Genomic DNA, 26,662 nt, shown 5'->3' with positions numbered 1-26,662 from the left:
CCCCTCTCTCTCAGCACAACTAAAGTGAAGAAGAAAGACAAGCCCAGCTGATGAAGTCACTAATTTGACTTAAAAACGCATTAAAAACCATTTTCGATAAAAGCCCCACCAACAACCAACACAACTACAACCACACACGATCGATCTCGCACCAGACTTAGAGACTTTGAGACCAGAGACCATATCGCAGGGTTTTTCCGTATTTCTTTTTCAGATGCCCGTAGTCGGCAATGTTTCGCCTCCGTTCCATTCCCATTCGATTCGTTGTGAAAGTTTTGCAAAAAAAATACCAAAACACAAACTAAAAAGTCTAACAAACAAAACGCCGACGCCTAATAATATTTAGGGCTTTAAGAAGTCAACAGGAATTTCTAGTTCCTTCACATATTTCCCACCATTAATTAAAACTTCACTCTTGAATATGAAATTGGCATACTAAAAAAATATTATACATTCCTTAGTAAGTGGATTTTTTTGGCAACAATAATCATTAGAGCCAAGTCTCAAAATTTCCAACAAATATTTGAATATTCATAAGCAATAAATATTTTTATGAAAATCTTTATTTATTGAGTCTAACTTTCTTAAGAACAGACTTTCTTTCAGATTATTATTAATGTCTTATAATATTTTGAATAGTAGAAATTATAGTTTTTCTATAAAAATAAATTCTGGATATAAATTTTTACTTCACATCGCATTCCGAAGCTTCGAACCGAATTAAAAGTTTTTAACAGCTCCGAAAATATTTTCAATATGAAGCTTAAATTCTATAAAATAAATTTTTATTTAGTTCAAAATTCTTAACAATATTAAATGATACAAAAATCTATAAAATTACGAATTCGTTATTCATAAATCCTGAATATTTCATCTTATTTTCGAAAGTCTCTAACCGAATTGAGAGTTTGTAAAAGCCAAATATAATATTTTCGATAAGTTCTTCGTTTCTAAGAAATCATTATTAATTAAGTTAATATTTTTAAAAATATAAAATATATTAAAATAACGACAATAACGTTGTACATAAATCTTAAATAATAAATAAATAATTTCATTCTCGACAGTCTCAAACTGAATTATGAGTTTGCAGTCCACAATTTGTAGTCAAGCAAAATATTAAAAAAACAACGTTGAAGAAGAATTTCGATATAAATATTAAATATTTCATATTAAATAAAAATAGATTTCCTGCAAAATTATTATTTACTGTTCGTAACATTTTCAGGAATAATATTCCTTGTGTTCCTCAAGAATTTCATTTTATTTTAAGTAGTTTTAAATTAAATGGGAATCTTGAAATATCCCTAATGGAACAAAAATCTTGGAGAATACAAAATCATTAAAAAAATTTTATTTATTTCATATACAATTCTGCTATGAATAATTTAGAGTTCTAAAATGTTTCCCTTTACTTTCGTAGATTTTAAGCCGAATAATAAGCATGGAATTCCCCATGATAATTCCAACAAAAATCTTATATAATACAAAATCATTCATATTGGAGTTTAAGTTGTTTTACAATTGATTTTTTTTTAAGAATTACATAATATTTATCGTCTGCACCATTTTTATTAAAACAAAATACAGCTATTATATAAAAAAAATCGTATATATTTCTGAAATGTTTCATCTTTTTTTACAATTTACTTAGCGGAATTGGAAGCTTGGAAATGCCCAGCAAGATAATTCGAACAAAAATCATTGAGAATTTAAAATCATTCAAAATTGATTAAAAGTTTTCTGCCTTCAAAATTTGTATTTATTGTTTATTTATTATATATTTTATATTTATTTATTATCTATAGAAACAGTATATACTCCGCAAGTGTTTCACGTTTTTTTTTTCGCAAATTGTAAACCAAATTGGAAGCTTCGAACAGCGCATCATAAAATATCCAATAAAAATAATTTGCAAGCATAAATGGCAAAAGAAGATTATTTATTACAATATTTTGGAGCAAAAACAAAACGTGTATGCGAAAATTGATTTAAATGGACTGTAAATTAAAAATCGATGCAAAGCAAAACCACAAAAAGAGAGAAGAAAAATAAAAAAAAAAAAAAAACTGGAGATTCCTCCCACAAAAATTGTGCGTGGTGTTTGGAGCGTCATTAAAACGCCTTTTGCGTATTTTGCTTGGCCCAGAGACGAACGACCAAAGAAGTTTTGCATTTGGCAAAAAGTAACAACAGCAGCCTCAAGAAATACCACGGATGGAAATATTGTGTGTATAGGCAAAAAATAAAAAGAAGATATATTTGTGTGTGTTTTTGTGGTGAAGAGATAAAAGCTGAAATAACCTTCATTGGCCATAAAAATCAAAAGCATCTGCTAACAATGAATTGTGTCTATGGCCAGCAACAAAAGCATCAAAAGCAAATAGCAAATAACAAAATACAAAATGAACATAAAAAAAAAATGGCAGTCAGCGCAAAAAAAAAAACGAAATTTACAATTTAAATAAATTCACTTTATTACAGTTTCGCATATTCGCGACAATGTAAAACAAATAATAAAAATTGACAATAAATAAAATAAAGTCCGCTTTATTGTTTGAAATTGGCTGTCAGAGCAGCTAATGAACTTCCGGTGTTTGGAGGAGGAAAGATAAGATAGCTGAAGATAGATTCAGATACAGATACAAAAGTTACGCTGATGCACTATGAATCACTTTTTTGGGGCCCTGCGTCAAAAGTTCATAGGTTGTGCGATCAGTCAACAGATATCTCAGAAATCTCTTTCTCACTCGAGCATGATTGTGATCGGCCTCTCTCTCTCTCTCTCTCTCTATCTCTCTCACTCTTTCTCTTTCTCTGTCGAAGTGCAGTTGACTAACCGGCATGACGTCTGTCATATATAGTATTTGTTGTTACCGCAGCTGCTTTGAACGCTGGCTTCATAGACTGAAGCTGAAGCCAAGTTTTGGCCCCACGCTCAGTTGGCTACGAGCTGCAGCCGCGATTGGGCTAGCCGCGTGATACGGAAACCGAAACTCAAAAAAAAACAGAAACAGAAACACAAATACACATATCGAAAACGAATACGAAACCTCTGTCGAAATTAAAATTGAAATCTTCGACTTGGACGCGTTTGCCTTTCTATGTTTCGAACGTGTTAAGTTTTTTAATTAGTCGCATTTTCAAGTGAATCGCTTTTTGCCGCTAAAACGAAACTACCACAATAAAATCACAAATTGAAATATCAAAACAAAACAAAGAAAGAGAAAACAACAACACAAAATATATATATGTATAAAATATAAATATAAATTGTTTAAATTACGAGCATTAATTCTAAATCGCTCGCAGTGCAGTGCGAATTTGAAATTTGAAATTGTGTCAAAAATCAGCTCAAGATCAATTGAGATTCGATTCGAATTGAGTTTGCATCGCAATTACTGAAAGCATTTTTATTTATAAATTAGTAAGCAATAGGTGAGTAATTAATTATTGCATATTAATTTCAATTTGCCGCCGTCAGCGCCAAAGCAAATTAAATACAATAAATTTAACTCGCTGCGGACAAACATTCGACTGATTTATTATAACATCTTTCGATTTGTACGCCAAACTTTGAAGCACATGTAACGAAAAATTTAATAGAAAACACACACACACAGAGAGAAACACATATACAAATTAAATAAAATGAAGCCAATGAAACAAAAACAAAGCACAGACAACAACAATAACAACAACAACGAGACAAACAACAAACATTGACAGCCTTGAAAAGTCGTGCTTAATTTCTCAGTTATACTCAAGTATAAAATATATGCTTAAAAAATTATAATGAAGCGATCTTTTGGTATTGGTATTTCGGTATTTATATCGCTTGGTCCATTGTCTTTCCAAGCTGCCAAAATCCCAAACCAAGTCTCTCCATCTCTGTCTCTGTCTCTATCTCTGTCTCTGTTTCACTCTGAGCTGCCAAATTAGTGCCAAATTAAGTTAAATCATTTTTATTGAAGTCCAAATGAATGGGTGAAAGCTAAACTAATTGATCCATGGACAAGGGCGAGTGGGAGTCTTTTTTTTTTTTTTGTGGTGTATTATGGAAGCTTGTGGAAAATTTGATTGAATCACTTCGCGCAGTGACCAGAATTCCGTGATGTTGCAACCTCACACATGTTGCCATAAAACCTTTCGAAGCTCAAGACTGACGAATAGTCAAACAGACAGACAACTTCAACTTCAACTTAAAGTTAAAGTTAAAGTTGTTGTTATTCCCTCGACAAGGGCAAAATTATATCAGCAATTAATCGTCTGGTTTTTTAGTTTCTTCTTTTATTGTATTTTATGTGGATTTTATTGCGAATTTTGATGTACATACATTAAAAGACAGAAAACACAGTTTCTAGTTTCGACAAACTATTCGAGTATCTGTGATTCACAATATTTACTTGGAAAAGCCACATAAGCAGATTGCATAAGATAAATTTATAGAAAAATGCAAAAATCTTGTTCAAACTAGCTCGAAACTATCATGAAATTATGCTACGAAGACTTTTAACCTTTTCGGAGATGAAAGCAAAGTAGATAGATCGTATTACTTTCGGGCAGAGATACAAAACAACATTCCAACAAATGTTCAGAGCAGGATATTGAGAAAGAATAAAACAACAAAGGTTATTTTGGGGAAACAGAATTAAGTTTTTATTTCCATATAGTATATTTTTTGCTAAACATCTCAACAAATGTTCATACAATGATATCAAGATGGAAATACTTTTTTTATATAATTTATGACACTACATTTTCATAAGCATTTATTTTCTAATACACTTTTTTTATATGTATTCATAATTTAAACAAATTTTCATACCACGATATTAGAAGGAAATTATATTATTTTTATTATTATTTTTTGACAGTCATTTTTCATAGACTTTTTGTTTTATGTTTTATGAACTGGAATCTAGCCTTAACTTTCGGATAAATTTTTTTAAGGCTTCAATTAATATTTCAACAAATTTTTCGTACAACAATATAAATATGAAATGAACTTTTTATTATTTTTGAACAGTAATTTGTAAAAAGTTAATATATTTGGATGAAATCGAGTATAGTTTTAATATCCAAATACATTTAAAATTCAACAAATTGTTGTATAACAATATCGAGATAGAGAGAAGTTTTTTAATTTATTATAAAATTAATATATTTATATGAAATCAAGTACATTTACATTTTGTTAGAATTCCATTCCAAATTCAACGAATTTTTATAATTTACTGTTGATTTCGATTTTTTCGATTTCTAGTACTTACAATATTAACTATATAATTGATTGTAATCAAATATACATTTGAGAAGCTTTAAGAATCGGCTCTTTGTTCCGTTGGTTGTCAATCTGTCGTATTTTTAACGTTATGGTATATTTTTAATGTAATAGTATATCGATCCAAATATAGTATTCGATCGATTCCAAATATAGTATTCGATATATTTCAGTATTTTTCTTGGTATACCACTGATTTACTTTAGTCAAAAATGGGTAGCGAGTATCTCACAACCGAACACAATTGAGTGCAGCTTTATTACTTAATTTTAATATAATATTTATGAGTTGCTTTGTTTGAAACAATTGCATTTATTTCCTTCCACACTTTTTATTGATATTATTACAATTTAAAATGCTGTTTAAAAAAATCGTACTACAAAGACGAAATACCATATTAAACAAACATATTTTGCAAATGAAAAAATTCGCACAAAATTCAAAAATTTACTACCAAAGATTTTGCGAATAGATAAAAATTTGACAGCCATAATTTTTTGGCAATAACAATAATGTGTTTATTGTGGCCATATAATTTGTGGGCCATAATGACGTGACGTCAAGTTCGAGTAATTATGCAAAAATGCATTTTATGAGTGGGCAAGAGTTCTTGACTCTTAATATCTTGCAAATTGTCTGATTGCGAAAATGCTCGCGAATTTTCTATGCATTCGGTTTTTTTTTTGTGTGCTTTTTTGGACAAATGACTTAATGCCGTGCAAAATGGCTAAATACTCAATAAGCCATAAAATTGCTCGAACAGCAGCCAAGAAAGACAACAACGACAACAAAAGGCAATTTTATGATTTATGAGCTGATGAACAGACTGCGCTGTGCTGTGCTGTGGTCGATGCTGTGGTTGTCTCTGAGCGGCGCCTGCGCAACATGGGAAATACCAAGAGTTAGTGTGGCATGTGGCGTGTGAAGCGTGAAGCGTGGGTGCAACTAAGTATGTGTCAGAGTTGAGTGGAGTCAATGCTGGGCGAGTCGACACCATTAGCAGATGGAGGAGGCGATGAATGACGACAATGTCGCTAAATGGCCAAAAGCCCAAATGGCACAACTGCCGCAAATGGTTCAAATGTTGTCGTAGTCGTAGTCGAAGTTGTTGTCGATGCTGTGTTCATTTGCGCATGGAATTTTATGGGCCTTTTGTTGTGGTGGAGGCCTTTGTGTGCGACAACGACAATGATAGCGACAGCGTTTCATAGTTGATTGATTTATGGAAAACGAAAGTGACAAGCTGTCCAAGTACTATTCATACAACAGCCTCCAGCCACAGTCACAGCCACAGCCCCAAGCTGAAGCCTTGACCACGCTCAGCGATCCCGGAAATCCTATCAGACAACCACGGGCAGCAGGTGTCTCTCATTCATTCTCTTGTCTATTGAGACGCAATGACATGACGGAGCTGATTCGAAAACACAGCCTGTTTGTTGTCGCTGTATCTAATTGTAGCATGCTTTTGAATACCCGGTAACCCATAGGGTAAAAGGGTATTATAATAGGCAGAAGAAGTCATCTCCTACCCTATAGACTGAACATACTCTATATTTATATTTTTGATAAGCGTTTGTCTGACCGTATGAACACCTAGATTTCAGAGACTAACACTCTGTCAAGTAGTATATTGTGAATGTACTACTTTATAAATATGCTAAATATATATTTTAGTATATTTTTTTGTAATTTTTGAGTTTCGGGAATTTTTAAATTAATACCTCACATATCCGTCTGCCCGTCAGCCTGTCCGTATGAGCACCTAGATTTCAAAGACTAACACTCTGGCAATCCATGGTATTTTTTGAATGTGGTACTACATATGTATATCAATATACCAAATATATTAATTTGATTTATGATATATTTTGCACTCTATGGTGTATTTTGAATGTTGTGAATATATTATTAATACCAAATATAGCCCTGGTATATTTTTAAGGTATTTTAGTTTAGTATATTTTGTATTCTATGATTTATTTTGACAGTAATACTATATCAATATACCAAAAACATAAGATTTGGTATTATTTTTAGTATATTTGTGGCATATTAATTTGATATTTTTGTGGTTTATTCATTTGCTATATGGTATATTTCACAGTCTTCAGTGTATTTTGGATATACCATTCGTATACCAATATACCGAATATAGTGTTTTGTATATTTTTAGTATTTTTGTGGTATATTATTTTGGTATCTTTTAAATTTAATATCGCATATGTCCGTCTGTCTGACCATCCATTCAGAGAATCTGGTATATCTGGTCCTCTATGGTATATTTTGTATGTAGTAGTATATCAATATACCAAATACAACCTTTGATATATTTTTAGTATTTTTGCGGTTCATTGATTTGCCATATGGTTTATTTTGCAGTCTTTAGTGTATTTTGGATATACTATTTGTATACCAATATACCGAATATACTGTTTCGTATATTTTTAGTATTTTTTTGGTATATTAATTTCGTATATTTTGCACTTATTTACAATAAGTAGCGGGTATTTCACAGTCACGCACACTCGACTGTAGTTTTCTTACTTGTTTTTTTTTTTTTTTGTTAGTATTTCGCATTGTTGATCTCTTGGATCTATAACACTTGGCCTGGCACTGAGAGACACACGCTTGTCACGGAATCCGGTTTTTAATAGTCAACTCGATCGCATTGTTTCGATTTGCTTTGCTCTTGATTTGAGCAGCCTTTTCAGCTTTGGTATTTATATTCTGATTATCATTTTAATATTTATTTTTATTACTATTTGCGGTAGCTACTCGCGATTCGTAACGGTTATCAAAACTGGGGACTTACATGTGAGCTCTCTGCCAAAAACACAAACACGCAAACACAAAGCAATTAATTAGCTTTATGCAATCATAATATTCTATTCGGGGAATTGCCCATAAAATACAAATGCAATTTAGTTGATGACACAATTATAGACTCTGCTCTAATTTCGATTTGCAGCTTACTCAATTAGCAGCTATTTAATAATCATATTAATCACGTTCGACAATTGAAACCATTTGTTAATATATCGATTGTTTGCGATGCCAATTAAAACGCCCACCGACAACAGCTTTTGAAGTTGCAGCAGCAACTGCAACTTGGCATTGCCCATTGTATTAGCAGCTTTTGACTTGTGATTTACGACCCAGTCGAGCGAGTGGGCGTGGCATATAAATATTGGTAACGTCAGCATCCGAGTCTCAGTCTGAGTCTTCGCTTTCACTTTTAGCAATTTATTTTCGCAATTGTCTCGACTCGCGTCACAACCTCAACTGAACTCGGCCGCCTTTAATAAAATTAGCGCCTTTGAGGTTCCCAACTTCGACTTGAAGACAGAGTGTGGAAAACACACTTATTAATATTGTTGTCATTCTTCACATTGCAATTGTTTGCTCTACAAACGGCGTGAAGTTTTCCATTTTCCGCGTCAACAATGCGAAAATTTATGACAAGCAAACTTCAAGTATTTGCATTGCATCATCCGAAGAGGTTGCAGAAATTGAGCTTAGCTTATGAGCTAATAGTACTCTAAAGTACTTAGTTAAACTTAGTGTTAGGATACCAAGGCGGAAAAGCAAATAATCAATGAACAATGGAAACATTAGTCAAAGAAACTAAAAGTTTTTTTTTAAAAACTTCAAATGAAAATACAATTTTATATAGGGTAAATTGTTATAATAGACCCATTTTAACTTTTTGAAAATTTAAGGGTTGATCGAAATTTGTCTTCCAATCAATCACGTGCTTAAAGAATGTATCTATATTGTGAAGACGTTGCATTAAAAGTCATATTAATAAAATCTGCCCCGAAGAGGTCGCTTAAATTGAGCTTAGCTAATTAAAAAATGCAAAGTTTGTTAATGAAACTGAAAGCTTCATTTAAATTAAGTATATTAAAACTGCCAACAGTATTAAAATTCAAAAATAAATACTTTAAACGAATGCCGGAATTAAGATCAGTTATACCAACTACCTTTTGGAAAAAAGATATTATAGCTTTGTAGACAGACAGAAGGAGGCATCTCTGACCCTTTTATATTCTTCATAGGGTCAACAGCCATGTCTGTCTGTTCATCTGTCCGTCCGTCTGTATGAACACCTAGATCTCAGAGACCATAATAGATAGATTAATAATTTTATTCGACAGCGCTTCTTTTATTAAAGCTATCAATACTTTTATTTTACTCTACAAAGACATAGCTCAACTCAATTGAATTTAAGTAATTATCTTAAGCGTTAGCTAAAGAAACAGAAATACAATTTAGATGGCAACTTTAATATCTTAAAGCTTAAGGCAATAGTTGCTCTAGCTTATTTCATTGCAAGAAAAAATTGTATTTGTTATTTCAATAAAATACGAATAATAATAATCTCTTCCGGATAAGATTGATATTGATAATATTTTTCCAAATACAATTTGCTTGTGCTCTCTTAACTTTTTTACTATGGAATCACTAAATTGATTACAAACGTATTCAGATTACTGTATCTTTGAAATTCTAGGAGTTGAGGTATATGCCATAATTATTAGTAAATTAATAATACTTTTAGTTTATCTTAATAGAAAGACTTTTATACCTATTTTATTGTTAAGTAAATAGTTTCAGTTTTAATTTGAAGGCTTCTATATTATTTAAGTGTCAACCAATTATTAAAAACAAGTCCATAAACATATTGTCTAAATATCAGAAATTATTTCAAAGTATACTCTTTTATATAGCAGATGCCTTACACAATATTCAAAGTAGCCAAGCACCGATATCCATTAATCTGTTAATCACATATTGTAAAGATCTGATTGAGGTGTAAGCGTAGTTAATGGCATGCTGTGTAAACAAATGGCGAAACAAGTTGACTTAGTATAAATGATACGTACATAATTAAGTGATTTATTGCAATTTCTCCTCTCGAAACAAAAAGCTTTAACAAAATCCAACACTCGACATTACTCGACACTCACTTTCAGCTCATCAGCCAAAACTGACATCACGCCGCTGCTGCCAAACAAACCAAAAATAAGACAGTCGAAAAAGCACAAAAAAAAAGGAGAGAGAAGCAAAAATCAAACTATCTAAAGTCAAGTCAAGTTGGGTATCTGAATCTGAATCTGAACAGCAAAACGCAAACGCGCAAATGCAAATGCAAATCCCAATCCGAAAACCCAACGACGAATGAATTGACAATGACAAAGAGTATTACACGTCTCCGTCTCCGTCTCGACACTTCTAGTAGTTATAGTGGAATTCTCTTTACCTATGTGGTGAGTGCCCCTTCTCCTCTTCTCCTTTCTTCTCTCCTTTATACATATACAAATTCAAACCTTTGCAGATATTAGCTTGTACTACAGTTGCCTTCAGCTCACCGCCATCATGCGGCTTATATGGGGCGCCGCCTTGCCAGTTTCTGCCAGCGCCTCCAGGACAAACGCCCAAGTAAGTGAGACATAACTAAATCGTATTTATGTGGAATACTCATAGTGATATGAATCAGAGACTAACACTCTGTCAAGTGGTATATTTTGAATGTAGTAGTTTATAAATATGCAAAATATATATTTTAGTATATTTTTTGTAATTTTTGAGATTGAATACCGCTATATTTGGTATAATGACATACAAATAGTATATCCAAAATATACTAAAGACTGCAAAATGTACCATATAACAAACCAATTAACCGCAAAAATACTAAAAATATGCCAAAAGCTGTATTTGGTATATTGATATACTAATACATTTAAATATACTGTCAGTCCGTCCGTATGAGCACCTAGATTTCAAAGGCTAATACTCTGGCAATCTGGTATATTTGTACTCTATAGTATTTTTTTGAATGTGGTACTATATGAATACACCAAATATTCTATATTAATTTGGTTTATGGTATATTTTGCACTCTATGGTGTATTTTGAATGTGGTACTATATTATTAATACCAAATATAGCCCTGGTATATTTTGTATTCTATGATTTATTTTTAGTGCAGTACTATATCAATATACCAAAAACATAAGATTTGGTATTATTTTTAGTATTTTTGCAGTGTATTAATTTAGCATATTTTAAAATTAACACCGCACATGTCAATCTGTCTGTCCATCCATTCTGACAATCTGGTATATTTGGTATATTTTGAATGTAGTGGTATATCAATATACCAAATACTGAATTTGGTATATTTTTAGTATTTTTGCGGTTAATTGATTTGTTATATGGTACATTTTGCAGTCTTTTGGATTTACTATTTGTCTGTCATTATACCAAATGTAGTCTTTTTGTATATTTTTAGTAGTTTTGGGTTATATTAATTTCGTATATTTTGCACTTATTTACAATGTGATATCTTCTCTGCTTGCAGCTGTGCCAGGCCCGGCAAAACCTATTGCGAGCATGTCGATAACTATCCCACGTAAGTTTTTCGAGCCGGCTAATGGCCACACAATGCCAACACACATAAATAACACACTTAATGTAGCAACAACAACAACAACAACAACAACAAGTTGAGGAAACCACAAGCAACAAAATAAATGCAAATGCATTTCAAACAAATGTTTGTCCGTCGGCTCAATACCGAAACACAGCACAGCACGATCTCAAAAAAAAAAAAAAAAAAAAAAAAAAAGAAAAAAATCAAACTGCCGAAAATAAAACTTGTTTTTGCATCGTCTCTAGACTAGTTGCTAGCTGCTAACTAACTGCTTTTGCTGTTTCCGCGACGCTAGCTCACGTACTCGCAAGTCAAAGCTGTGATGTGATGCTGCTGCTGCTGTGCGGTGGTTGATGCTGCTCGACCAGCTGGCAGAGCTCCTTGACCCAATAAACTTGAATTGACAGTTCAAGACACTTTGTCTGTGACGACGCACCGCGTGCTTCTCGAATATTTATGAATGCCTCTCTGCATAACTTAGCATTTTTATACACTACCCGCGGGGTATAGCAGCTAAGGCAAAAGAAAAGGTTGATTTTATTCTAAACTACTCAAGTTGTTGCCTTTTTAATAAGTAACACTAATTAATTTAAATTAATTCCATTGAAAGCAAATATGTACTTTGAAAATTTATTTCATATTGATTTTTTCAACTATTTTTTTATTTCTATGTTGCATTATTTTTAATTTAAAATGATTTAATTTCAAAGATATAATTATGTCTGAGCTTTGCCTAAGAATCAAATGCACAACTTGCTATGCAGTACACATCAAACTGTAAGCAGTGCATTGTAAAGTTCTTCACTGCAATTGCAAGCAGTGCACTTTTAAATTCTAGTGTGTACTATAATGAGTTCTAAATTATGTGAATTTTAATGATTTAAATTAGCGTAAAAGATTTTTCTTTAACCAAGAACTTATAACAAATATTCCAAAATGGTTTTCCTTTTACAACTCTTCATAAATAATTATAACACACATAGCTCTGGCCAGTCTTAAAGAGCATTTATCTGTCGCTGTTGCAAGAATTCCATCAGCGCTGATCATATTCAAATGAGTTTGATTTGGGCTTGTGTCAGAGTCTGGCGTGACTATCCACATGTGTTGCTATTTTTAGAGAAAATTTCTTCGATTTAAATAATATGTGCGTTAGTTGCTGCGTCTGCGACTGCGACTGCACGCAATGAAAATGAAATTTTGATAATGATAATGTGCATGTTAATGTCTATGATAAGCTCGACGCCGAGCTAAGGCCGCAATTTGGCGCCAGTCTGAGCAATTAAGTAGTCATTTTTATGATGCCTACGGAATTTGGTGATTGCATAATTCTAAAAAACAAATACAACAACAAAAATAATAAATAAATATCAACAAAATTCCATATGGGAAATGCCGGAGGCCGTTTTCACCTCAACTTTTTATTTTACGAGTATGATTTTAGTTGTTGCTTTGCTGTGGCACGTGACAGGCATGTGCGATGGCATCCGTTGATAAGAAGTGTGAGTGCGAGTACTCATATCAATTTATGAATAACTGTAATCGTATTTACCTTATTCATGCAAGCGATCAGCTGAATATTAAACATGATTTAATGGCACAAACAAATTGCCTACTTGTCCGACTTCCTCGATGTCTTTCCCCATTGCATAAGTCATCTTTCCCAAGCTATCGACGCATACAGATCTCTTGCATCATCGCCATTGTCTTCACACTTTTCTTTTGCAGATATCTCATCAAGAGTCTAGTACGCAAATGGGGCTATGAGGCGGCCTCTTTGCTGGTGGACGAGACCTGGGAGGAGTTCACATCGGTCACGTCCGTCTTCTATGATCCCAAGTACATATTTCCGCAGCGTGACTATGGCAATGGACAAGACTTCAATGGCTACAGCTATCAAACGCCCTTCGGGGGCGTGCCACATCGTGGCAGCGGCAACTCTCTCTTTGCCCCGCACGCTGCCACCACCGAGTCACCCACGTGAGTAGCTTTCTTGGTCAACATTCTCACTTCTAAATCCTTTTCCTTTTCCAGCTATCTGCTCTACACATCCGCCGGTCAGCGTCAGGGCAATCAACAGTCAGGTGGTGGAGGAGGAGGAGGAGCGGGAGCTTCGGCAGCAGCTGGAGGGGCATCGAGTGGATTGTATTACAACAATGGCAAGACGCCTTATAATGCCACACTCTGGCTGAAGCGTCTTGTGCGCGATCTGAGTCTCAAGCAGAAGGCCATTCAGGCCACAGCCGAGCAGCTGGAGCGGGAAATTGCCGAACAGGAGTTGGCCAAGCAGCTTTTGGCTGAGCATGAGGAGGAGACGAAGCGAGAGCTGGAGAAGGAGAAGGAAAAGGAGAAGGAGGAGCGCAACACGCGTGATGTGTCGCTCAACATGGATCTCTTAGACATTGTGGGTGTCAGCGACAGCAACAACAACAATAACAAGAAAATTCAGCGCACCAAGCGACAGAGTCCAACGCGCTCAACGCTCTGCGAAACCACATCGCAGTTTATAACGCCACAAGCTGCGCTCAATTCACGCGGCAATTGGATGTTTGTGGTCAACGAGGAGAACACCGCCCGTCAAATGGTCAAGGCGGAGCTCTGTGCGTAAGTATTCCCCTAGTAGCTGAATTCTGTTAACATTTCACGCGTTTTTCTCAAACGATTTGTGAGCGTTTTCTGTTGGCTAACAGTTGTCGTTGTGGTTTGTGTCTGAGCTAAGCTGTGCAGTCGCGCACAAGAGCAAGCAGTGTATGCAGGCAGACATGTGAGTGAACTGCTTGTGTACTGCTTGACGAAGCAAGGCACAAAATTTAAATATGAAAATTCAGTTGCCTTTTAAGTCGATGGCTCGCTTCACTGGAAAAATTGTACAATGCAATTTAGAGAAAATTGCATTAAAAGATCTACTTTTTGAAGAAAGGTAATATCCTAAATGCTCCTCCAGAAAATGCCTAGAACAAAAACTTCCTAAATTTCTTATACACGCTTTATATTATACGCAACCCACAAATTAGATTAAATGGTTAGCAAATCCAATGTTTGAATAGTCACTATATATGTTTAACATTGTATAAAGAGTTTTGCTTGGTTTTTTGATGTATTCAGATGTTATCGAAGGGAAAATTCAATAGATTACGGGACTCTAATAATAGAGTAAAGAAAAGAAGTATAGTACCTATCTATATTCTGCATAATAGAGTAAAGAAAAGAAGTACCTATCTGTATTCTGTATTTCAATTTGCTTTATTGAATATTGAAAAACTTAATTATTCTTGCATTACATAACTCAAATCGAATGATCAAATCGAATTCTATAAACTTCCAATTGAATCGAATTCGACAAACTTTCTTTAAGTTTAAATACATTTTTAATAGAAATTCGTCATACAAAAATAGTATAAATTAATTCATATTAAGACTTTCTATACCTATTTTCTTTCACAAAAGTATTAAAATTTCAATCCGCTTATTAAAGACCTTACATACTTTACTTCTTTACTCTATTATTAGAGTGCCATAATCCATTGATTGCATTTTGATTTTGAAAACATTTCTATACTTCAAAATTACCCTGCAAAAATCTGAATTCTATCTTCAGCATTACTATTTATACTTTTCCAAATACTGTAAAGGAGTTTTTTTAATTCACTTTTTTTCTGGTTTATTGTTTTCTTTTGTGATAATGGTTAATTGATTTCGACACAACACTTGTAATCAGTGCAAAGGTATCGCTATCAGCGTAGCTCCCCTCTTCGTCTCTCCCTCTCCCTCTCTCCCGCAGTCAATACGCAGCAGGACAGCGTTGAAAATGTGTGTGTGTGAGTATTTGAGAATGTTTCCCCTTAACGCGGTAAATGTGCTGACGAGTTAGTTAGGGGGAAACCCTCTACGAGTATGCAGTACCCTATGGGTTTTGCTGGTCTCTGCTGGCTCTATAGGCTTGGGCACGTGGGCAGAGACTGCAAGTAGAAGTATGTGTATGGGTATGTGGAACGGTGTTTTGTGTCATAATTGCGGCTAAACGAATTATAACACCCCGAAAAGAGAGCACAAGAAGATTGACATTCGTCTCGTTTCGTTTCGTTTCGTTTCGTTTCCCCCTTTTGTCGCCGCTGTCATGCGTGCGCTACTCGAACTCAAACTCGAAGAACCTTTTAGCCAGCGCAGTGGAATAAAAAGCGCAAACAGAGGTAAAAATAGGGTGACGATTCAGTTGAGCCAGTGCAATGAGCATTGAGAGCTGGCTGCATTCCAGAGTCGAATGTATGCTGGGGTCGGTCAATGCGTGCCCTAATTGTTTGCCCTTAGTCCGAAGCGAATCCCTGCCCTCTTTTTATACCCGCTACCCATAGGGTAGAAGGGTATTATAACTTTGTGCCGGCAGGAAATGTATGTAACAGGTAGAACGAAGCATCTCCGACCCAATAAAGTATATATATTCTTGATCAGCGTCAACAGCCGAGACGATCTAGCCATGTCCGTCTGTGTGTCTGTCCGTCTGTCCGTCCGTCCGTATGAAACACTGGATCTCAGAGACTATAAGAGATGGAGCTATAATTTTTTTTCGACAGCATTTGTTATGTTTGCACGCAGATCAAGTTTGTTTCAAATTTTCGCCACGCCCACTTCCGCCCCCGCAAATCAAAAAAATTCGAATAACAAGTGTAATTTTAAAGGTAGAGTTGCGAATTTTGGTATATATAATAATAACTATAGTAGTTATGATTCCTAAAAATTTGCTTGGGATCAGATAAAAATTGTCGAAGTTATTAAAGGAATACTTTTGTATGGGCAAAAGCGCCTACTTACAAGGTGTCTTAGTTGCTTTGGCTGACAATCTGGTATATTGTGCCGTCTATGGTATATTTTGAATGCGGTACTATATCAATAAACCAAATATATCGTTTGGTATATTTTTTAGTATTTTTATATTTTGAAAATAATACCGCAATATTTTGCCTTTATTAAAAATGGGTAGCGGGTATCTCACAGTCGAGCACACTCGACTGTAACTGTCTTACTTGTTTCTCCTCGCCTTTCCTCGCCTTCTCGCTTTTTCCCCCTTCGGGAGTTCAGAGAGAGTACTTAGCGCACAATTTGCTTAACCAAATGAGCACCTGAACGCAGTGGCGCATAAATCTTAAACCCTGCGTAAGGAACTAGCAACAGCTGGTTGCGATTGCGTTTGAGGCAAAGAATATATACCGTTGCCTTAACTCCTTATCAATTATTGTGCGATTCCCGTTTTAACGAGTTCGTTAAACTTTCAACTTTGCAGCCGGCGCTTCTTCTCTCTCTCTCTGTCAGTTTTGTTTTCTTTTTTTCAAGTGAGTTTTGTGAACCTTTCGCGGTTATTTATTGTGAGTGTGTCGACCCACAACTCTAAATGTTCCCAAAGAGTTGTTGATTTTTCGCATTTGGTTGTTTTCTGTGTTTCTGTTTCCGTTTTCTCTGTTCTGTTTTCGTTATAATTTTCCCGCTTGGCCGTTACAGCTCAAACACATGCTCGAACCTGTGCGACTTGCCCAATGGATACAACTCCAGGTGCGAGCAGAAGTTCGTACAAAAACGTTTAATTGCGCTGCAGGGCAACGGCCAAAATCTCTACACGGACACGTTCTGGTTTCCCAGTTGTTGCGTCTGCACGATAGCCGCAAATTAAGCAGCAGCAACAGCAACAGCAACAATAAGAGTAACAGCAACAGCAGCAACAACATCGAGAGCAGCAGCTGAATCGCAGTGGGAGCAACAGGACCGGAACTGGGCCCAATGTTCATTCAGCGAGTGAGAGAGAGAGGACAGCGAAAATACAGGGGGGAAAGACAGCAGCAACAACAGCAGCAACAGCAACAACATCAGCAACCAACGACAGCAACTGCAAACTCTATTTGGGTTGTCGTCGTCGTTGTCATCATCATAATTATTGAGCGTTGAAATTCGATATGAAAATGATTTTTGCAGCACATAATTGATAACTAAATTTAACAGCAACAACAACACATAAGAATATTCTCACACACACACACCACTTCATACACACACACACACGCATGTACTGTAGTTTTACATTTAATTTAAAATCAAAAACACAAAGCAGAGATAGAGAGAATAAAGATAAATCAACAACATCAACAAAGGCAGCAGCAGCATAATGAAAATACTATTCAATAAACGAACGAAATAATTTGAAATCGTATTTTTCCAATGGCAATTGCGGTGACTTTGCAATGCACTTTGAAAGGTTTTTGATGGAGCGAAGTGATATGGTAAGTATCATCGTAGAATGTATGTTGAATGTTAATATGTTTTTAGGTACAACTATTAATAAATTCCAATAACAATTGTTTATTTTTCATAAAGTAAATTAGTTAAAAATATATTTTATCTGCAATGTTACAACATTTTGTTAAACATTCATTCGTTTAATCATGAAACATTTGTTTAGTATTTTTTGGTATACTTTACATTATGTATACTTTAAGAATAATACGATAATGGGTTGTTTCTATACATTTGGCTGATCATGTACATTTATAGTATTTTTTATATACTAATTCGGTATATTTTAAGAAAAAATACCACAGTATTTTTCTTTTTTAAAATGGCTGGCGGGTCCTTACAGTCTTCCATGTATTAAAATGACTGAGCTTGCACATTCTTAGTATTTTTTTAGTATATGTATTCGGTATACTTTAGAAAAAATACCGCACTGTCTTGTCGCACAGTCGACCATACATTCAATTGGCTGACCATGTGCACTTTCAGTATATTTTCAGTATTCAGTATATTTTCAGTATTCAGTATTCAGTATTTATTTGGAATATTTTAAGAATAATACCGCATGATTTTGTTTTTAAGAACACTCGACTGCAGCTTTCGTACTTACTTATTATTTTATTAAAAAATTAAATTTTGTCATCACTATGGAATAACAGATTTTTTGTGCATAATTTATTAATTTCTTTAATTCGCAGTCTAAGTATTAATTTCAGTTCTTAGCAAATTATTAAAAGTTCAGCTCAAAATTCAGATCAGCATAATATCCCTAGTTATTTGTGCATCTAGAATAAATTCCAATTTATTTATTATCTACTTATAATGATATGTACATACATTCACATTTGATATCATTTTCTTTAATAAGCTTCTTTTGACTTCATTTATTGTTAATTAGACCCATTTATTTTTTTAATTTTTCTCTTATCAAGTATAAAAAATTATCAAAAAGAAGATAAGTTTAAAGATACATATTTTCGATAATGTTCCTTAATACAAAACTCTTAACTTTTCATTATATTTTTAAAATTTTTCATCAAAAAACAATCCCACTTAATTTCACTGACTATTTACCAATGTATTTTAAATGCTACCTTTATGATCAGCTTAGGCATTAATTATATACGAAGCCCGATTATTCGCCTGCATTATTCCTTTTTACATTTCGTTGGTTATTATTGCCAACTTAACTGTCCATCGCCATCGCGAATTGTCTCGAATTGTCGCTGAAATCATTCAGTTTGCAATATGCAAATCGTCAATTTGATGATTGAGCCCAGAGCGAGAAGCAAAAGCAACATCGATAGCAGCAACAGCAGCCACAATGCGGTATTATAATTAATGGAATTTTCGGTGTGTCGCACTTAAATAATAATTGCAAATACAACAGTAATATTGGCAGCGACAACGCAAGAACAACATTGACAAGCACCTGCTGCTGTTGTCTTTGTTGTTGCTGTTGTTGTTGCTGCTGCAATTGGAATTATGTTTCATAAATCCAAAAACAATAATCGTAAAATAACATCAGGTGTCACGCGCAAAATGCAGAAACACAAAAAAGGGTCCTCGATTGCAGGCGGATGGCACAATCGGAGGGCTGAATGCAACATCGATTGATGGGCAACGCCATCGACATCCTCATCCTCATCCTCATCGCCATCCTCATCCTCATCGCCATCCTCATCGCTATCGTCATGGAATTGCAGCAGGCCGAATGTGGAATATTTCCCAGATATCCTCATGCGTTTGCTGTGTGTGTATTTACTCACATTCTATCGCAGTTGATGCCAGAGGAAATGCTGCTAACCAACTTTTGTTTATTGCTCTTACTAATAACGATAATTCCCAAAAAAAAGGCAATTTATGCTTTGGGTTACAACATAAATTGCTTTAGAAACAAGTTGAGTTGATCAAAAGTAAAATTCGTGTTCAATTTAAAGAGTTCGTTGTTATAATCAACACATCATATATATAGAGCTGATTTTTGGAATATAATGTCTAAGTTTAATTTCCTAAAAATACTTTTTTATATTGACCAGATATGTATCGCATATCTTGTCATTCCATTCTTACCAAAGTAATTCACGTTTAATTTAAAGAACTCAGTGTAGTAAGGAAGATTGCATGTTGATCCTTTCAAAATAAATTCTAAATTTAATTTCGTTGAAAATACATTTTTTATCGAAAATATATTCTTTCTAATGTCGCCTTAGAAAAGTATTTTTATTAATGAAGAAAGTAGAAAGTAGTAGAAATTTGTTTAAAAATTTTTATTAATGAAGAAAGCTTATTTCGTAGTAGAAAACAACGCTTAATTAGCTAATCTAATGGATGTAAGTCTAAAATTCATTTAGTAAAAATGCATTTCGATATTGACAAGATATATTTGACAATGTCTCCATATCGAAATAATTCATGATAATTTAATAAGTTCTTTTTTGTAATGAATATTTCACAAACAGCAAGCTGATCCAGAAATCATTAATTCCGTATTTCATTTAAAAGAAATACATTTATAAATGAACAAGATATATTGGAGAATCACTCCTTAGCAAAACGATGTAATTTCATTGAAATAGATAATTAATGAATAATGTAATGAATATATCATATATGAATATTCCAGTCAATCTCCTTTCTTCTTTTGATTCATTTCATCAAAAATTCAATTTTTTCAAATACATTTTCTATTGACAAGATTTGTTTGGCTACGTGTCGAATTACATTAGTTCAATTTAAGGAGCTTATTGCTGTAATAAAGACAACATATATAGCGAGCTAATAATTTAAAAAAAAATTGTTTATATTGAAGAGATAATTTTGCTAATGACCCTTTGTCAACATTATTTTAGTTTGTTGCTAGTTTGGTCAGAGATAAATATACATATATTCTAAGACTATTGGGTGTTGCCTAGCATTGCCATAAAAATGAGTTTCTTAATAAAAATGTAAATATAATTAGTTCTAATTTTTTTGCACATCTACAGCATTTAAAGATTGGACAATCTAGATTCTTTTTGTTTAAGAATAAACCTTCTTGCTTCAATTTTGGCATCAAACAATCTTGATACAAGAATTTATTCTTGAATTTAGCACGTTTTTTCATTCTGTGTAAATAATATCAACACAGTGGAAGATACTTTTTTTTGTGTATATTTCAAAGATATCAACAAAGATACTTTTAAGTAACAGAGTACCTTACTTTACTAAGGATACACTAAGGATACACCTTAAAAGATTGTTTAACAAATATTTTTAATAAAAGTAAAGACTTACTCAGCTTTATTTGAGTGGAACCACTCTACCCTTATTTTGTTAATAAATCCGCTTAGCTCTTCAGTATCTGAAAGATGCAAAAACATATTGATGCCACTATTTTGCTAATTTATTATATCCCGCTAACAAGTTTTTGAAATGTACAATAAGAAACTTTAATTGTTGGCTTGGCATGCAACGACGAATTTCAGATGCGAATATACCCTTTAATTACGGAGCACAGCAGTAGATGTGCTTTAATGCCCTTACAATTTAGGAGGCAAGGTGCGAGGTTGTCCTCGTTGTCCTCGTTGATTCGTACCTGTTGTGGAAATGTTGAAATGTGTGTGCACAGTTTGTGGCAAATGGCAAGTGAGGGAAGCCGAAAAGCAACTGAACAATGCGAAACTGGCGCAGTCGGACATACCCACCCACTGAGCAGCATAGAGAGTGTGTAAATGTGTGCGTGTGAGGGTTAATGTGTGTGTGTGTGAGTATTGAGTTTTAGCAGTGATTAGCATCACGAAATGGAAAAGCATTGTTCCAATACGCAGCAGTGCGTCCAGGTAAAGGACAATGAACACAGAGGACACAGGAGAGAACAGAGAGAGCCAACGACATTGACAAATCTCCAGGTAATGCGAAAAGCAAAGAAGAGAGCGAGAGGAGGAAAGAGAATGAGAGAGGGCGACTGCAAAATTTGCCACAATTAAAATGACAGTCAGTCAGCTGTCTGCGAGAATAAATCCAATCGTATTGTCTAAGACTAAAATGCTTGAGTCTAACATCAACTTCAGCTGCGAATGCAACTGCAAAGTGGTCAGCAAAAGCAAAGGCAAAAGCAGAAGCAACGTCATTGCAATCATCATCGCTCAGCTCAGTTTTGCTCGCTGTGTCCAGTTTCCAACTCCATTGAGGAGCAGCTGAAGTTTTTTTTTTTCATTCGTTTTGTTTTTGTGTTTTTAGCCAGAGCAAAAACAAATGCCTGGCAACGACCACAGAGCGAGAGAGAGCTAGCGTGAAACGAGCTGAAAAGAGAGCGAGAGGCAGAGAAGAGCTGGCAAAAGGAAGCAGCAAAGCGCACAAACAATAATGCAGCAGCAGCAGTGACTGCGACTGCGACGCTGGCAGCGACAGCGACTGCGACGCAGGCAGCCGTTGCGTTCGTTGTGTATAAAAATTTAACATCTGCTCCTTTCATGATTTCGGAAAACTCAAAACTCGTACGACAGCAGCAACAACAACAACAACAACAGCAGGGCTGTAATGGAACAAATACAAATGTGTGTGAGTGTTAGTATGTGTGTGTGTATTAGTATGTGTGTGTGTGTTGCTGCTGGCTGTTAATGCATTTGGCTTGCGTTACTCGTATTACGTGTGCATTTGTGCCGCAGAAAGATCTCTTCTTTTTTTATTGTTGTTGCCGCAGCAACAGCAACAACTACAACAACAACAACAACATGACGATGAAGAGTCGCTACGCTGAGCTGAGCTCACTCGCGAGCATTGCTCACAGGACATAGACCGGATGGGTCCTTGATGACGACCGACGGACCAAAATGACTCGCGTGCATTCAACTTCAACTTTAGCTTCAGCTTCAGCTTCAACTACAGCTAGAGCACACTCTCCCTCACTCTCTCTCTCTCTCTCTCTCTCTCTCTCTCCCTCTCTCTTTCTCCCTCCCTCTTCCTCTCACCTTCTCTTAGCTTGACAGAACTTTTGCTGCTCCTTTATGCTTGCCGCATGCGGTAAAGTGTTGCTATTGCCGTTGTTTCTGCCTTTGTTGCCGTTGCCTTTGCCTGCTGTTTTCTACCCTTACGCTTTTAGAGAGTATTATGATTTTATCGGCATTTGTCGCCAACATTTCATACAGCAAAAGACTTTGATGTACCTCACCCATTTCACAAAAAAAAAGGATTGATTTCAGCTAGCATGGGAATTTGACGACGTGTTGAAAGGACTCTATGGGAAACCTTTCTCCTAGATGAATTTCTGCATACTGATACACGATCTTAAGTACTTAATATGTGCATAATTATAAACTAAACATTAGTTTGTTTACATAATTAAGTATTTTCATAATATATAATTTCATCATTGGGTATTGAAAGGAAATATTTCTGAAATTATAGAGATTTTAATAATTAAGTATTTTCATAGTAGAAATATTTCTAAAATTTTAGAGATTTTGATAATTTTATATGCCAAAAAATGGTTCTTAGTTGCTTCGATTGACAATCTGGTATATTTTTTAGAGTTTCATATATTTTGAATAGAGTAGTATACCTATATACCAAACGTAGCCTTCCGTATAATTTAGTATTTTTGTAGTATATATTAATGCTTTTCAGTTAAAGCATAATAGTGCGGTATTTTTCTTAAAGTACTTCTTATTAATATACTAAAAAATAGTGCAAATAAATAATGCGGTATTTTTTCTCAAAATACGTCTTATTAATATAGTAAAAAATACTAAAATAAATAATGCGGTATTCTTATTAATACACTAAAAAAATACTAAACTATTAAGTAAAACTTTCTTACTGATTCAGTTTGTCTTTGACTTTGCATTACACTTAATTATTTTTGGTTGATTTAATTTTCTGGTTATTCATTGTACAGAAGAAAAAATTAAATTTTCATACCAATTAAGACTATTATTATTATTATTCTATTAATTTTTATTCTGAAATGAAAGATCATTTTAATTGAAACTGGTATATTTATATAAAGGAACAATAAAAATTGTATATGTATAAAAAAAATGTATAAATGTATAATATTATACTTTAATCATATATATATAATTTCCCATTTTTGGAATTTCAATATTTCATTTTATTTAAATTGTTTATCTGGTTGGTTTAGTATATTTAGTAATCTATGGTATATATTGAATAAAGTAGTATATCAATATACCGCATCTCGTATATTTTGTACTCTATGGTATACCATAAACTAGTATATTGATATATCAAACATAAGATTGTTTATGTTTTAGTATTTTTTCAGTATATTAATTTTTCGATATACCAAATCTCGTATATTTTGTACTCTATGGCATATCATAACGTGGAATATTGATATATCAAACATAAGTTTGTTAATTTTTTAGTATTTTTTCAGTATATTAATTTGGTGTGTTTTAATTTTATTTTATTTAGCAAAGATTAATCGAAGAAAGAATAATGAAATTATTATGAAATTTTAGTAAAGAGTATTTGAGTTTCGCCTAGCTTTCAAAGCTCTCCGCACTTGTAAGTTTTTCTTCAATTTTTTTCTTGAATTTTTTGCAAGACGCGCAGCGTGCAACGTCCAACGTGCAACGTGCAACGTTCAGCGTGCAGCGCGCGTTTGTTTCATTTTTCAAATACTTTGCTGCAACTGTCAGATACTTTGGCCTTGTTGTTGGCTGCTCTTTGTTGTTGTTCGCATGTAATGTGAATGTCCTTTGTTGCCTGACAAAGGACACACATAGAGAGAGAGAGAGAGAGAGCGAGAGAGAGTGAGAGAGAGAGAGAGAAGGCGCTTAAGTAACTTTGTTGCACGCACAACTTGCAGGCGAAACTTGCGTCTACGTTTTTGCCAACGCAATCAAACGGCAAAGTGGCAAAGTCAAGTCCAATACGAAGTCAGCAGCGTCAGTTGCTGTTGCTGTTGCAGTTGCAACTGCTGTGTTGCCCCTGCCCCTTGGCTTTGGGTGTTTGCCTCTTGCCGGCTGCGTCTTCAATTTTGTTTGTGCAGATGCAACTTTACGACTCGATTGCGTCTTGGCTGCGTTCTCTCTATCTCACTCTTCTGCTATCTCTCTCTATTGCCTTCTGTATTTACCTCGCGTGTGATTTTCATGGGTATGAAGTATTTGTGTTTGTGTGTTTGTGTGCGTGTGGCAGGTCAGTGTTGCATGTCCTTATGCTTGTGCGCATGAGGATAAGCATTAGTCTAAGGGTTGCGCCTTCCTAGAATTCCCATTACGCAATGCAAATAAGCGGGCGTCCCTCCTCCCTCCCTGCTCCTTCCTCCTCCCTCTATTCCTTTCTCTTTCTCCCTACTGCTTTCTCCCTCCCTCCCTCCTATCATTTTCCATGCCGTTTCCCACGCCATTCAACAATGCAACTGTCAAGGTTTTGCCTGCTTTTTTTGCGCTGTCCAAAAGCCTCAGCTCTCCCCCCCCTCCCCCTCACCATCCCTCTGTCTTCTACACATGCACCAGGCATCAAAAGGCTCCTGACAACAACAACAACAACAACAACAACAACAACGTCAGGACAACGACAAGCTTAAAACTGCATGGCCGAAAAAGCAACGACAGCAAAAAACGCACACACACAAACTCAACTAATAGTTTGCAGCGGGCGCAAAATACAACTACAAAAAAAAAAGTGAAATGAAATCAACTGACATATAGAGGCAGGACGAAAGGAGGGAGAGGAAGAGTGAAGGAGGGAGCGAGGGGAAGCTGCATGAGAGCTCTTTACAAAAGCTGCCAGCAAAAAGTGAAATAAGAAGGCAAATTGTACCAAAATCCCGCAACACAACAGCAGCAACAGCAGCCAGTGCAAGGATATGGCACACACACACACACACACACACACACTCACACACACTGACACACACACTTGCATAGTTACGCCCACAAGGTCCAGGCTTCAAATAGAAATGAGAACAGCAACAGCAGCAGCAACAGCAACAGCAGAAACTGCGGGCAGCGACAGCGAAATAAAACCAGAAAATATTCGCTGTTTGTTGCAGTTGTTGTTGTTGTTGCATAGCTCATAGATTGCAAGTTCGCATTGTGCGCGCGAAACTAGGGAAAAAATTTTTTAATTGGAACAACAACTGTACAGGAGACGCAGCGGCAGCAGGGCAGCGGGGCAGCAGCGCCGCATCGCCGCAGCAGCAAAAGCAGCAACAACAAGAGCGCACTTCAAACGCCGCATGGTAGTGTAAATGTGTGTGTGTGAGCAACGAGCACATGCAGCTGTTCGTGTTACGCCTGCAGGACTTGTTCGAACCAGGACATGCAACCGCGACAGCAACAACAAAGCAACAAGCAGCAGCCACGACGATGGTATGAGTTGCTGATCGAAGGTTGCCTTCAAACGCAGTGCAACCTATGACAACAACAGGGTGATTCGAGTTGAATTTGTAAAGCAATGCAAATATGAAACTATATAACTAAACTCAAAATTAATAAGAAACTTTTTCGTTATTTAAATAATAATTTCAATATTAAAAAATTAATAAAATGATAATTGTTTACTAACTTTAAAGAAACACAGAAAACTACTAAGCAAATAGGATTAACTTATAAGGAATAAAATAATAGAAATAAGTTTATTGAAATAATTATTTTTTTGTAAAAAACTAGTAATATGTTTAATTTTTTACAAACTATAAAGAAACGCAG

At 34.9% G+C, this 26,662-nt stretch overlaps 1 protein-coding gene across 1 annotated transcript; it reads left to right on the top strand.

Moving 5' to 3' along the window:
- The first annotated feature begins 3,017 nt into the window (after positions 1 to 3,017).
- Positions 3,018 to 17,891, top strand: LOC117571368 (protein spaetzle 5). The gene is made up of 7 exons (XM_034253483.2): positions 3,018 to 3,438; positions 10,261 to 10,554; positions 10,623 to 10,726; positions 11,652 to 11,702; positions 13,449 to 13,700; positions 13,755 to 14,324; positions 17,214 to 17,891. The coding sequence occupies exons 2-7, from the start codon at positions 10,477 to 10,479 to the stop codon at positions 17,380 to 17,382; spliced, it is 1,224 nt and encodes a 407-aa protein (XP_034109374.1). The 5' UTR covers positions 3,018 to 3,438; positions 10,261 to 10,476; the 3' UTR covers positions 17,383 to 17,891.
- The last annotated feature ends 8,771 nt before the right edge of the window (positions 17,892 to 26,662 follow it).

This window comes from Drosophila albomicans, chromosome 3 (assembly GCF_009650485.2).
Source record: "Drosophila albomicans strain 15112-1751.03 chromosome 3, ASM965048v2, whole genome shotgun sequence".
Taxonomy (NCBI): Eukaryota; Metazoa; Arthropoda; class Insecta; order Diptera; family Drosophilidae; genus Drosophila; species Drosophila albomicans.
The sequence above is the reverse complement of the archived record's forward strand: the minus strand, read 5'-3'. Positions and strand labels throughout refer to the sequence as shown.